This window comes from Nerophis ophidion, linkage group LG21 (genome assembly GCF_033978795.1).
Source record: "Nerophis ophidion isolate RoL-2023_Sa linkage group LG21, RoL_Noph_v1.0, whole genome shotgun sequence".
In the NCBI taxonomy this organism is placed as follows: Eukaryota; Metazoa; Chordata; class Actinopteri; order Syngnathiformes; family Syngnathidae; genus Nerophis; species Nerophis ophidion.
In genome coordinates, this window is record NC_084631.1 from 7,157,933 (window position 1) to 7,171,174 (window position 13,242).

General features: G+C 35.1%; 1 protein-coding gene across 2 annotated transcripts in view; it reads left to right on the forward strand.

Moving 5' to 3' along the window:
- cep192 (centrosomal protein 192) overlaps positions 1 to 13,242 on the forward strand; it is a 146,364-nt gene that overhangs the window by 127,583 nt on the left and 5,539 nt on the right. For both annotated transcript variants that reach the window (XM_061881703.1, XM_061881704.1), the window contains 6 exons: positions 1,299 to 1,404; positions 1,478 to 1,703; positions 3,699 to 3,775; positions 5,453 to 5,548; positions 10,648 to 10,767; positions 13,051 to 13,145. In XM_061881703.1, the coding sequence (XP_061737687.1) occupies positions 1,299 to 1,404; positions 1,478 to 1,703; positions 3,699 to 3,775; positions 5,453 to 5,548; positions 10,648 to 10,767; positions 13,051 to 13,145 (720 nt within the window). The remainder of the gene's footprint in view (positions 1 to 1,298; positions 1,405 to 1,477; positions 1,704 to 3,698; positions 3,776 to 5,452; positions 5,549 to 10,647; positions 10,768 to 13,050; positions 13,146 to 13,242) is intronic.

Here is a 13,242-nt window from a genome sequence, read left to right on the forward strand (position 1 = left end):
ATATATATATATATATATATATATATATATATTAGGGACGGCGTGCGCAGTGGGAGAGTGGCCGTGCGCAACCCGTGGGTCCATGGTTCAAATCCCACCTAGTACCAACTTCGTCACGTCCGTTGTGTCCTGAGCAAGACACTTCACCCTTGCTCCTAATGGGTGCTGGTTGGCGCCTTGCATGGCAGCTCCCTCCATCAGTGTGTGAATGTGTATGTGAATGGGTAAATGTGGAAGTAGTGTCAAAGCGCTTTGAGTACCTTGAAGGTAGAAAAGCGCTATACAAGTACAACCCATTTATTTATCATTTATATATGTACATATATATATATATATTTTTTTTTTCCCAATGCTTAAACCTCTAGGTCCACTTTAGAGCATTCTGTTGATGTAACGTTAAAAATGTTTGTTTTATGCCCTTTTTGTTAAAGAAAACAGTTTTTAATGGCAAAAAAACCCACAAAATGTTGTCACCCCCCAAAAAAAATTTCACGCTGGAATATTTGATGTGAACTAATTTGAGCCTCAAATAGATCGATAGCAACATTGATTTTGATCTATTATTCTTTTTGAGCAATGGCTTTTTTAAAGAAAATAACCGCCTGCATGGCAGCTTTGTGTTATTAGAGTCATCGCAACTTTTTCTCGTTACAAAAAAATCCCACAAAATTTCTCTGGGTTCCAAAAATTAAAAAATAAGCCATAACATTTTGTATTACTTTAAACGTTTAAATCTCTAGATCAACTTTAGATTTATCCGTTGATTATACGTTCTCATTCATTTTTCATGTTTTTTTCTGCATAAAATATTTCAAAGTGGAATATTTGATATGAAGTGATTGAAGACTTGAATAGGTCAATAAGTCATAACAATTTTGATTATTTTTTATTTTTTAAGCAATTACTATTTTAAAGAAAAATAACTTGCGTGGCAGCTTTGTTTTATTAGTCATTATGCAACTTTTCCCTTTTAAATTTCACTTGTATTATTTTTTTCTCCCAGTTTTTAATGTTTATTTAAAAAACAAATGTTTAAAATGTGCCATGGGCCACACTTTGGACTCTGATGTACATCATGGTAACAGTGATGCTTGAACATGCCGAGTAAAAAGCAATTTGTACAATTTACCTTGTTTGAAAAGTAGTAGCAAGAATCCGAGCTTGATCCTTCTCAATGTTTCAGCAATTAATGTTTGGTTATTTTCTTAAGTGCTATATATCTCATAAAGTACATGCTGAACTGCGCAGACAGGTGTGACATGCATAGATTAACAAAGTACATGTTGATGTTTACAAAGGAGCCACCTCCAGATTTTCATCACTCCCAACCGTTCACTTGCCAGCAAGACTACCATGCTGCCTTGGAGTGGACAGATATACGTGCAATGTGATGGTCAGCAGAAGGTACATGATTTTATAAACAAGCCAGTTATTTGGGAAACATGGTCAAAAACAGATCAAACTTGCTTTTGAACAGTTTATCAGGATCCAGATTCGTGGAGACCTGGCTCTGGATGTTTCTGCTGCCCTAGCAGATTCCACTCTGTCCGCCCTCAGCCCTCAAGCTGCCACTCCATTGATGCCTTCAGGGAGGACAATCTCCCAGGCAGCACTTAATACACCTACGCAGCTGCCTGAAGATCTGATCCATTTCAGCAAGAAAAACATCACCTTCCCCAACACGCCCTCAGGAGAAACATCAGGTACTCTACCAGTAACTTGTATTCAATGCTCAGCGTTTTTACGGCGGGGAAATAAGTGTTTCATCCTGGCTGGCTTTGTGCATTAAGTCTACCACCTTCAGGAGATGAAAGTACATATTTGTATCCAAAAAAGCAAAGGTTAATTTGTATTTGTATAATTAGGTAGGTAAGTTATGCGTTTCTTGTAGTAGTAGTATTTATAATAGTGTTTGTGTAGTTTCTTCCAGTAGTGTATTGTTTCTTGGCGTTGTAATAAATTGTTTTTTTTGTTTTTTTTTGTAATATTGTGTATTTTTAGTAATGTACGGATAGTTGTAGTGTTGTTTTAGTAATTTTTTGAAGGGTTTGAAAAATGCATGTAAAAAAAATAAAAAAAATACAATATACAGAACATTCATAACTCAAAGATCTATAGAAGCAGAAAAAGGTAAAAAGAATGTAAAAACAAGCTAACTAACACTCTACGCACATGTAGAAAAGAACACTACGGTCAATTATTAGAAAATAACAAAAACAACATAACGATAAAGGGCGTATTAAATATAAAATATACCCACAATACTTTCTAGATGGAAATATACAAAATTACAACATGGACCGAGTCGTTCAATGCTTGAATAACTACTTTGTAAATATTGGAATACATCTTGAACAAAGATTCAAAGATGATGGCTTAGTTGAAGACTGAAATGAAACCATAGAGCGAAATCCCAACTTGATGTTTCTCAACAATGTGACAAAAGAGGAAATAATTAGAATTGGAAAGAAATGCAAATCCAAGAATTTTAACTGACTGTCACAGAAAAGTTATGGAAATGATGAAAAAAAGTCATCGCAGAAATTTTACAACCTTTTAATCAGTAATCCAGGCAAATTTCCAAACAAAATTAAACAACAAAAGTTGTATTAATTTAGAAGACTAAGGCACAAATACACATTTACAAATTACAGACCTGTTTCTTTACTGAAACAATTTTCTAAAATATTTGGAAAATTACTAAAAAAAATGGATTAGACACATTTATGTGCAAAAGTGGAACTCTCCTTGATAACTTAATTCATCAGATACAAAACTAACATTTCAACATTGATTGCAATATTGGAAATAACAGACAGTTACAAATGCAATAGATGGTAAACAATGACCTAATTTATGTCTTTATTTACTGTAAGAGACATTTTGTCATCAAAATTTAAAACAATACTGTTAACAAACTCAAACACATAACTTAGTTTAATGCCTGGAACAATATTATTTGAAAAAGCAAGTAAAGAAAAACAAACCAAAATAAAAAAAAAGTGCAGGGAGTTCCTTGGCACTGTAGAATCTCCCATAAAGTTAACTATAAATAAAAACGTGGATACATAAATGGCATCCTGAAGTTTTGTATCACTGCTCCCCATACAGGTTGAAATATTATTAACCCCCTAATATCAACTCAGATGGATAAAATGATTACAAATTCACAAGTGTTGCTATTGACAGACCGATCAACTAGCAATATTACCCTTTTTTACAAAATGGAAAAAGTTATTAAGACATTGTCATACGGCGATATAAAATACAAAACGTCAAGTACAAATCATCAGGAGCATTACTTAGGTAGAAATATCATAGGTTACATTATTAACATCTCTTTCAAGGCATGATCGTACCAATTCATATTTTGTATTATAAGGCAATATTAGGCAGCACACACACACACACACACACACACACACATAAATATGGCAAAATACACAAAATAATTCAGGGATACAAGTCCCGCACAACTGTGCTGTTCTGTTTTGCAGGTTTTCGTGTGGCTCACACTATTCTACATCCTCTTCATGTGAATTATATTTTTATATTTATTTATTTTTATGTGTCCTTGCAATAAAACTAGACTGAGCTTATTTTTAAGTTTTTTTTTAATCTTTCTCAATCACACGAACATGCTTCTACTCTAAGTCATGATGTGTCAGTGGTTTAGATTTCCTGTTCTTGCACTGCAGAGGAACACCTGGAGTTTGAGAATGGGGAAGTGGAAGTAAGATGGTACCTATCATCATTTGCACCGACTTATGTCAAGGTGATTATTTCATTATTTATGTTTTATTTTTCTCTTGTGCAAATGTATGTATAACAGGTGTCCAAACTACTAAGTGTGGTCCTTCTAATTGGGACGCAAGACGTCATTAGGAATCTTGCCAGCAGGGAGATTGCGTTGATTCTAAGTCTAACATATTTGGCTCTGCATTTTGTCGCCATCTAGCGGACATGATGAGTTTTTCCTGGTCAATGACCGTTTATTATGCTCTGCATGCGCAGCAATTATATGACCCAATGCAAACAACCTTCTCTTGTCATGGGGAAGAAAACAAATTCCAACCAACACAAAATGACAAGAGACATGGTCACTGAATATTGTGGATATTATGAAAAACAGCTAATTACCATAAACATTTCTAAATTACACCCTTTCATTACAAAGCATGATGGGAAAAATCAAAACACTTAACGGCGCATTTTAGCTGCTTTATATTTCTGATTGATTACAAAACAATAAGGAGAAAAACAATGTAAAAGTGGAACTTTCACATACTCTTTATATCCAAATATATTTATTACATATCCGTTATAAAATAATATGTAAACACATACATACATACATAATACAGTGGGGGAAAAAAGTACTTAGTCAGCCGCCGATTGTGCAAGTTCTCCCACTTAAAATGATGACAGAGGTCTGTCATTTTCATCATAGGTACACTTAAACTGTGAGAGACAGAATGTGAAAAAAAATCCAGGAATTAACATTGTAGGAATTTTAAAGAATTTATTTGTAAATGATGGTGGAAAATAAATATTTGGTCAACCATTCAAAGCTCTCACTGATGGAAGGAGGTTTTGGCTCAAAATCTCACGATACATGGCCCCATTCATTAATTTCTTAACACGGATCAATCGTCCTGTCCCCTTAGCAGAAAAACAGCCCCAAAGCATGATGTTTCCACCCCCATGCTTCACAGTAGGTGTGGTGTTCTTGGGATGCAACTCAGTATTCTTCTTCCTCCAAACACGATGAGTTGAGTTTATACCAAAATGGATACATGGATGATACAGCAGAGGATTGGGAGAATGTCATGTGGTCAGATTAAACCACACCTGCTGTGAAGCATGGGGGTGGAAACATCATGCTTTGGGGCTGTTTTTTTGCTAAGGGGACAGGACGATTGATCCGTGTTAAGGAAAGAATGAATGGGGCCATGTATCGTGAGATTTTGAGCCAAAATCTCCTTCCATCAGTGAGAGCTTTGAATGGTTGACCAAATACTTATTTTCCACCATAATTTACAAATAAATTCTTTAAAATTCCTACAATGTGAATTCCTGGATTTTTTTTTTCACATTCTCTCACAGTTGAAGTGTACTTATGATGAAAACTACAGACCTCTGTCATCATTTTAAGTGGAAGAACTTGCACAATCGGTGGCTGACTAAATACTTTTTTGCCCCACTATATACTTTATACATATATATGCAGTTATCTCTGTATATATATGTTACTTTACATGCAGTCGGCTTTTGGCCCTCAACCAAATTTTTTTCAGCCCAATGCGGCCCCCAAGTCACAAAGTTTGGACAGCCCTGGTATCTACTAGCTATACTGTTTTTAGTGTCTCACTTTAGGCAACACATACATATATTCCACAGGTGAATCTTTGAATCTAATGGCAATATAATATATTGTTCTTTCTGTCCTCAGGGGGTTGACAACACTTCTGATGTATTTCGAGCAACCTACACTGCTTTCAGGTGCTCCAAAGTGTCAGGCTTGTTGGGAGTACATGAGAAAATGCAGGTAACCACAATCACATCTATTTATGTTGCATTCATTACTAGTGTAGAACTGTACGCCATAATTATGGTTATGTACGTACTTCCTTTTTAATAGTGAGTTTTATTTTGTCTACAGAAAGGGAACAATATGCAAAACAAAACTGCTTATCTTTTGTTTGACATATTTTACATTCACAAAAATTTAAATATCTGGCAGGTAGTCATCCAATAAATACAATTCTCACATAAATAGTACAAACAACTATTCATTACTTTGGTAAAGTGAAGTGTAAAGACAGTAAGAGTCAGAAGAGTATGAATGAATATTGTTTTTGTAGTAAAGTTTACGATTCGTTGAAGTACAGCAATAATAGTTTCAGTTTGTACTCCATGTCTACAGAACAATGGCAGCACACTGCTTTCATCTAATCCACGTATTTTACCTCAAATACCAAGTGTTGCACCATAGGTCACTTTGTCCACAGAAGAAGCTTTTTAAGCTATGTTTTCTTTTTGGCAATATTGCTAGCTTTGACTCCTGCTAGCCACATAGCAAATTGTATTTCCGTTGAAAACCTGCAGTTTTTTATGTAAAGATTACAAGGAAAACCCATAAAAGTAAATATAATATCACAAGTTGATTCAATGTTATTGGAGAAAAAAGGCTTTAAGTTATTGCAAATTTTTCTGCATCTTTTTAAACGAGCGGTCGCAAATTCAGGCATTTTTAGGTCACAGCATTCACAAAAAAGCCCCAAGACAATTCAGTAACCAACTGACTCTGGTCTCAGCCCTACAGATATCACGGAAAGCTATGTGGATGTAAAGGAAATGACTCATACACTCTTAAAAATAAATACATTTTACTAGATTTAAATGATTGATCATCACTGAAGTGGTCTTTTTAAACTATCTGGTCTACCACACTTTTTTCTGTACTCAGAAGTACAAAAGTATTGTGTAAATTATTTCTTTAGATTTTGATGGTACAGCAATTAAATATTAATCATGAAGGACAATGCTGTAATTTGTGCATCAATAACATATTGATGTGTTTGAGAAATCAGACGTGACATGAAGTCAATTCAAAGCCAGCATTAACATAGATCATACATGTTGTTTTAAAAAGTCAATCTTTGTTTTTGATGTGAAAACGTTGATTGTTTTTGAAACTTTTTGATTGTAACAGCTAAGTTTCTTTATCAACAAGATAGTAGTAGTGGTAATAGAAAGTATTCTCATACTACCGTAGTTGTAGTAGTAAAAGTTGTCAATTGTATACTTTATAGTGGTAGTAGTAGTGGTTTTAATAGTAGTAGTGGTAGTAAAAGTAAACAAAGCAGTAATTCAATTAGCAGTAAGTAGTTAAAACTTTGAAGTAGTATTAGTAAAAATTGTTGTAAAAAAGGTTGTAGTAGTAGTAGTAAATACATTTTGTCACACTGTTGTTGCAGGTGCCTGTTACTTTTCTACCAAAGTAGTAGGAGTAGCAGTACTAGTAGTAGTAAAAAGGTGTTTTATGCTGCTGTTGCAGGTACCGATTGCCGTCCCACCAAAATAGTAGGTAGTAAAAGTAAAGTATTAGTAGTAACAAAGTGTTGTCATATTGCTGTTGCAGGTGCCCATTACTTTCCTACCAAAGTAATAGTACGAGTAAAAGTAATAGTAGTAGTAGTAAAAAGTTGTTGTCAAATTGCTGTTGCAGGTGCCCATTACTTTCCTACCAAAGTAATAGTACGAGTAAAAGTAATAGTAGTAGTAGTAAAAAGTTGTTGTCAAATTGCTGTTGCAGGTGCCTATTACCCTCCTGCCAAAGTGATAGTAGTAGTAGTAAAAAGGTGTTGTCATATTGCTGTTGAAGGTGCCTATTACCTTCCTACCAAAGTAATAGTGATAGTAAAAGTGGTAATAGTAAAAAGGTGTTGTCATATTGCTATTGCAAGTGCCTATTACCTTCCTACCAAAGTAATAGTAGTTGTAAAAGTAGTAGTAGTCGTGAAAAGGTGTTGTCATATTGCTGTTGAATGTGCTTATTACCCTCCTACCAAAGTAAGAGTCGTAGTAAAAGTAGTATTACTAAAAAGGGGTTGTCATATTGCTGTTGCAGGTGCCTATTACAGTCCTATCAAAGTAAAAGTCCTAAAAGAAGAAGCAGTAGTAGTAGTAAAAGGTGTATTATTCAGTTACAGGTGCCTATTACCTTCCTACCAAATTAATAGTAGTAGTAGTAAAAGTAGTAGTTGTAAAAATGTGTTGTAATATTACTGTTGCAGGTGCCTATTACATTCCTACCAAAGTAATAGTAGTAAAAATAGTAGTAGAAGTAAAAAGTGTTGTCATATTGCAGATGCCTATTATCTTCCTACCATAGTAATAGTAGTAAAAGTAGTAGTCGTAGTAAAAAGGTGTTGTCACATTGCCGTTGCAGGTGCCTATTACCTTCCTACCAAAGTAGAAGTAGTAGTAAACACATAGTTTTGTTGTACTTGTGCGATGACAATAAAGTCCTATCCTATAAAAAGGTGTTGTCACATTGCTGTTGCAGGTGCCTATTACATTCCTACCAAAGTAATAGTAGTAAAAATAGTAGTAGAAGTAAAAAGTGTTGTCATATTGTAGGTGCCTATTATCTTCCTACCATATTAATAGTAGTAGTAAAAGTAGTAGTCGTAATAAAAAGGTGTTGTCACATTGCCGTTGCAGGTGCCTATTACCTTCCTACCAAAGTAGTAGTAGTAGTAAAAACATAGTTTTGTTGTACTTGTGCGATGACAATAAAGTCCTATCCTATAAAAAGGGATTGTCACATTGCTGTTGCAGGTGCCTATTACCTTCCTACCAAAGAAGTAGTAAAAACATAGTTTTGTTGTACTTGTGCAGTGACAATAAAGTCCTATCCTATAAAAAGGTGTTGTCACATTGCTGTTGCAGGTGCCTATTACCTTCCTACCAAAGAAGTAGTAAAAACATAGTTTTGTTGTACTTGTGCAATGACAATAAAGTCATATCCTATAAAAAGGGGTTGTCATATTCCTGTTGCAGGTGCCTATTACAGTCCTATCAAAGTAAAAGTCCTAAAAGAAGAAGCAGTAGTAGTAGTAAAAGGTGTATTATTCAGTTACAGGTGCCTATTACCTTCCTACCAAATTAATAGTAGTAGTAGTCGTAAAAATGTGTTGTAATATTACTGTTGCAGGTGCCTATTACATTCCTACCAAAGTAATAGTAGTAAAAATAGTAGTAGAAAAAAAAAGTGTTGTCATATTGCAGGTGCCTATTACCTTCCTACCATAGTAATAGTAGTAAAAGTAGTAGTCGTAGTAAAAAGGTGTTGTCACATTGCTGTTGCAGGTGCCTATTACCTTCCTACCAAAGTAGTAGTAGTAGTAGTAGTAAAAACATAGTTTTGTTGTACTTGTGCAGTGACAATAAAGTCCTATCCTATAAAAAGGTGTTGTCACATTGCTGTTGCAGGTTTCTATTACAGTCCTATCAAAGTAAAAGTCCTAAAAGAAGAAGCAGTAGTAGTAGTAAAAGGTGTATTATTCAGTTACAGGTGCCTATTACCTTCCTACCAAAGAAGCAGTAAAAACATAGTTTTGTTGTACTTGTGCAATGACAATAAAGTCCTATCCTATAAAAAGGTGTTGTCACATTGCTGTTGCAGGTGCCTATTACCTTCCTACCAAAGAAGTAGTAAAAACATAGTTTTGTTGTACTTGTGCAATGACAATAAAGTCCTATCCTATAAAAAGGTGTTGTCATATTGCTGTTGCAGGTGCCTATTACAGTCCTATCAAAGTAAAAGTCCTAAAAGAAGAAGCAGTAGTAGTAGTAAAAGGTGTATTATTCAGTTACAGGTGCCTATTACCTTCCTACCAAATTAATAGTAGTAGTTGTAAAAATGTGTTGTAATATTACTGTTGCAGGTGCCTATTACATTCCTACCAAAGTAATAGTAGTAAAAATAGTAGTAGAAGTAAAAAGTGTTGTCATATTGCAGGTGCCTATTATCTTCCTACCATAGTAATAGTAGTAAAAGTAGTAGTCGTAGTAAAAAGGTGTTGTCACATTGCTGTTGCAGGTGCCTATTACCTTCCTACCAAAGTAGTAGTAGTAGTAAAAACATAGTTTTGTTGTACTTGTGCAATGACAATAAAGTCCTATCCTATAAAAAGGTGTTGTCACATTGCTGTTGCAGGTGCCTATTACCTTCCTACCAAAGAAGCAGTAAAATCATAGTTTTGTTGTACTTGTGCAATGACAATAAAGTCATATCCTATAAAAAGGGGTTGTCATATTGCTGTTGCAGGTGCTTATTACAGTCCTATCAAAGTAAAAGTCCTAAAAGAAGAAGCAGTAGTAGTAGTAAAATGTGTATTATTCAGTTACAGGTGTCTATTACCTTCCTACCAAATTAATAGTAGTAGTAGTAGTAGTAGTAAAAGTATTAGTTGTAAAAATGTGTTGTAATATTACTGTTGCAGGTGCCTATTACCTTCCTACCAAAGTAGTAGTAGTAGTAGTAGTAAAAACATAGTTTTGTTGTACTTGTGCAGTGACAATAAAGTCATATCCTATAAAAAGGGGTTGTCATATTGCTGTTGCAGGTGCTTATTACAGTCCTATCAAAGTAAAAGTCCTAAAAGAAGAAGCAGTAGTAGTAGTAAAATGTGTATTATTCAGTTACAGGTGCCTATTACCTTCCTACCAAATTAATAGTAGTAGTAGTAGTAGTAGTAAAAGTATTAGTTGTAAAAATGTGTTGTAATATTACTGTTGCAGGTGCCTATTACCTTCCTACCAAAGAAGCAGTAAAAACATAGTTTTGTTGTACTTGTGCAATGACAATAAAGTCCTATCCTATAAAAAGGTGTCACATTGCTGTTGCAGGTGCCTATTACCTTCCTACCAAAGTAGTAGTAGTAAAAACATAGTTTTGTTGTACTTGTGCAATGACAATAAAGTCCTATCCTATAAAAAGGTGTTGTCACATTGCTGTTGCAGGTGCCTATTACCTTCCTACCAAAGTAGTAGTAGTAAAAACATAGTTTTGTTGTACTTGTGCAATGACAATAAAGTCATATCCTATAAAAAGGTGTTGTCACATTGTTGTTACAGGTGCCTATTACCTTCCTACCAAGAGACAGAGGCGACTATGTTCAGTTCTGGGATTTGGAGTGTCATCCATTGTCTGAACCCCAGCAGAAATCCAGAATCCGCTTTCAAGTCAGTGGAACGGTGAGGACAATTCTACCTAGACCGGAATTGAATTCTGTACACTTAACATGGAGAACGTTTTCTTTGATCATGTTTTGACTGTTTTCCAAAGTGTCAAACCTGTCTTGAGGTGCAAGGATGCTCTTGAATGTCTTTTTCCTATTCTTTCCTGCCTGCCAGAAACTTGCCTTGGATGCTTTTTGGGCAAAGAATTCATCACAAATTTAATGTCTGTTAAAGTATTGTGTTACAACTTTTAAACGGCATGTAGCAGCAGTGAAAAATAGAAACTGGATGACATGTGGTCACTGCTTTGCACTGTGAAAAAAACTATGCAGCAGAAAGGTTGAAATGAAGGCTATAAGTCACAAACAACAACTTGTATAACGGAACTTCAATTTACAAACTTAATTGGTTCTCAAACAGGGTTTGTAAATCGAAAAATGTGCATATTGAAGCAAATTTCTCAATGAGAAACAATGTAAATATGAATTTAGAGCTTCATGTTCGATAACAGTAAATTTTTTGTGAAGGTTTGTAGACTTTGAGCACAATACAACGTTTTATACAGTGCTGTATACTAAACATAATAAGTAGGTGATGGATCAACTTTCTATTTTTTAACAAGCTAAAATAACAAGCTGTTGTCCTCTGTATGCACTGCTCTCCCAACAGGTGCACACTCACAGAATTATCTTTGATGCCCTCACAAACGATCAGAAATCACACAAATCCTTAACTTTAACAAGCAAAAAATTGCACTTGAATAAAAATCACAACCAAAAGCAATTAAATTGGATTTGTCTCTGTTAAGGACATGGTGGTCAAATATACACAACCAACCCAATACATGAAATTATTAAATAAAATTTTGTGACCAAAATGATAACTGGTGTGATTATTACTGTGATATTCTTGAATGTGCTCAAAAAGTACTTATACACAAACTAAAATATTTTTATCAAGTTGTATTTTTTTAATAAATGTAATAAATAGACACACAATATAATTTTTTGGCAGAGGAATCATTAAATTTTGTTTTTGCTTTGTATGGGCCAAATTTGAATTTGTTTGTTTAAATATGTTTATCTTCTTCCATTTTAATTTGTAAAGGGTGATTAGTTGTTTCACTTTCAGTTTATATGAGTTTACTCCATGTTGAACGGAATTGTACATTCTTCCATTAGTATTTTCTTAACTCCCTAGTGATTCCCTCCTTCTTTCCACGTGTCAGGTTCAAACACTGATGACATTTATTAAACAGACCAGACGCAAGGAATCATGCAGAGACAGAGTTAAATTTGGCTCAATGAGGAGAGATGTTTGGGCTGAACTCCGCTCTAAAATCCTGCCCATGTGCTTCCTCTATTTATTTGGGAGGTCCCCGGTTAAATCATTGAAGCCGTCGCTGAGGGAAGGGGGTAATCTCAATAGCCCCAGTTAGACACAATATAAGACTATTAATGAAATGCAAATGTGTTGTCACTCGTGATATCGCCCTGTCTCTGCTCTGTCTGCGTCACGGCACTCGATGTTCCCTTGGCAGTCAGCAAGCCGATTCAGGGTCTGAAAACACTGATACGAGACGACTTGCGTTGCACAGATAGAAAAAGTACAACTATTAATGAAATGCAAATGTGTTGTCACTCGTGATATCGCCCTGTCTCTGCTCTGTCTGCGTCACGGCACTCGATGTTCCCTTGGCAGTCAGCAAGCCGATTCACGGTCTGAAAACACTGATACGAGACGACTTGCGTTGCACAGATAGAAAAAGTACAACTTCAGCACAACTGATAACTATAGCTACGGCCCTTAAACATAAGAGTTGTGTGATAATATATACAGTCTGTTGTCTTTTTGGGACACATATTGAGTTGGTGTAAAGGCCAAAACTTGGCAAAAGGCGACAAAAAATGCAGGCAATGCACACATGCTGAGGTGCTGAGAAGTGATTTGTGTCCTGTACTGCGGAACAAATGACACAGAGGGCTCCGCCTCCTCATAAAATGCAGCGCCCTGCTTTTTGCCTGCAGGTGTGAAAACAAAATGAATGACTGAATCAAGTGTTTGTACACAAAGACATAGTTCACACACACAGGCATATAAAATATAAAAAGTTCTCAAATAGAGGGGTTCATAAATCAATCAATTGTGCTTCTAATCACTTCTTTGCATTCGTAACGTTAAAAAGGCATATTTGTTATTGACATATTTTGAGTGAATATATATTAAAATGTGATAATGTTTCATTTATGTTTATTTTTTCAATGGAAGTAATGAATTGGTGGTGTGTTATGTGTGTAGGGCGTCAATAGTGGAACTGTGGTTGGACCTCAGGAAGGAGATTGCTCTTTGGTGAAAACTGAAACCAGCGTGAGGGCCAGAAAAAAAAATAGCAGGTATGTTGTACTTTATTGTTTTGTGTAGTGAAGTGAGTTATATTTATATAGCGCTTTTCTCTAGTGACTCAAAGCGCTTTACATAGTGAAACCCAAT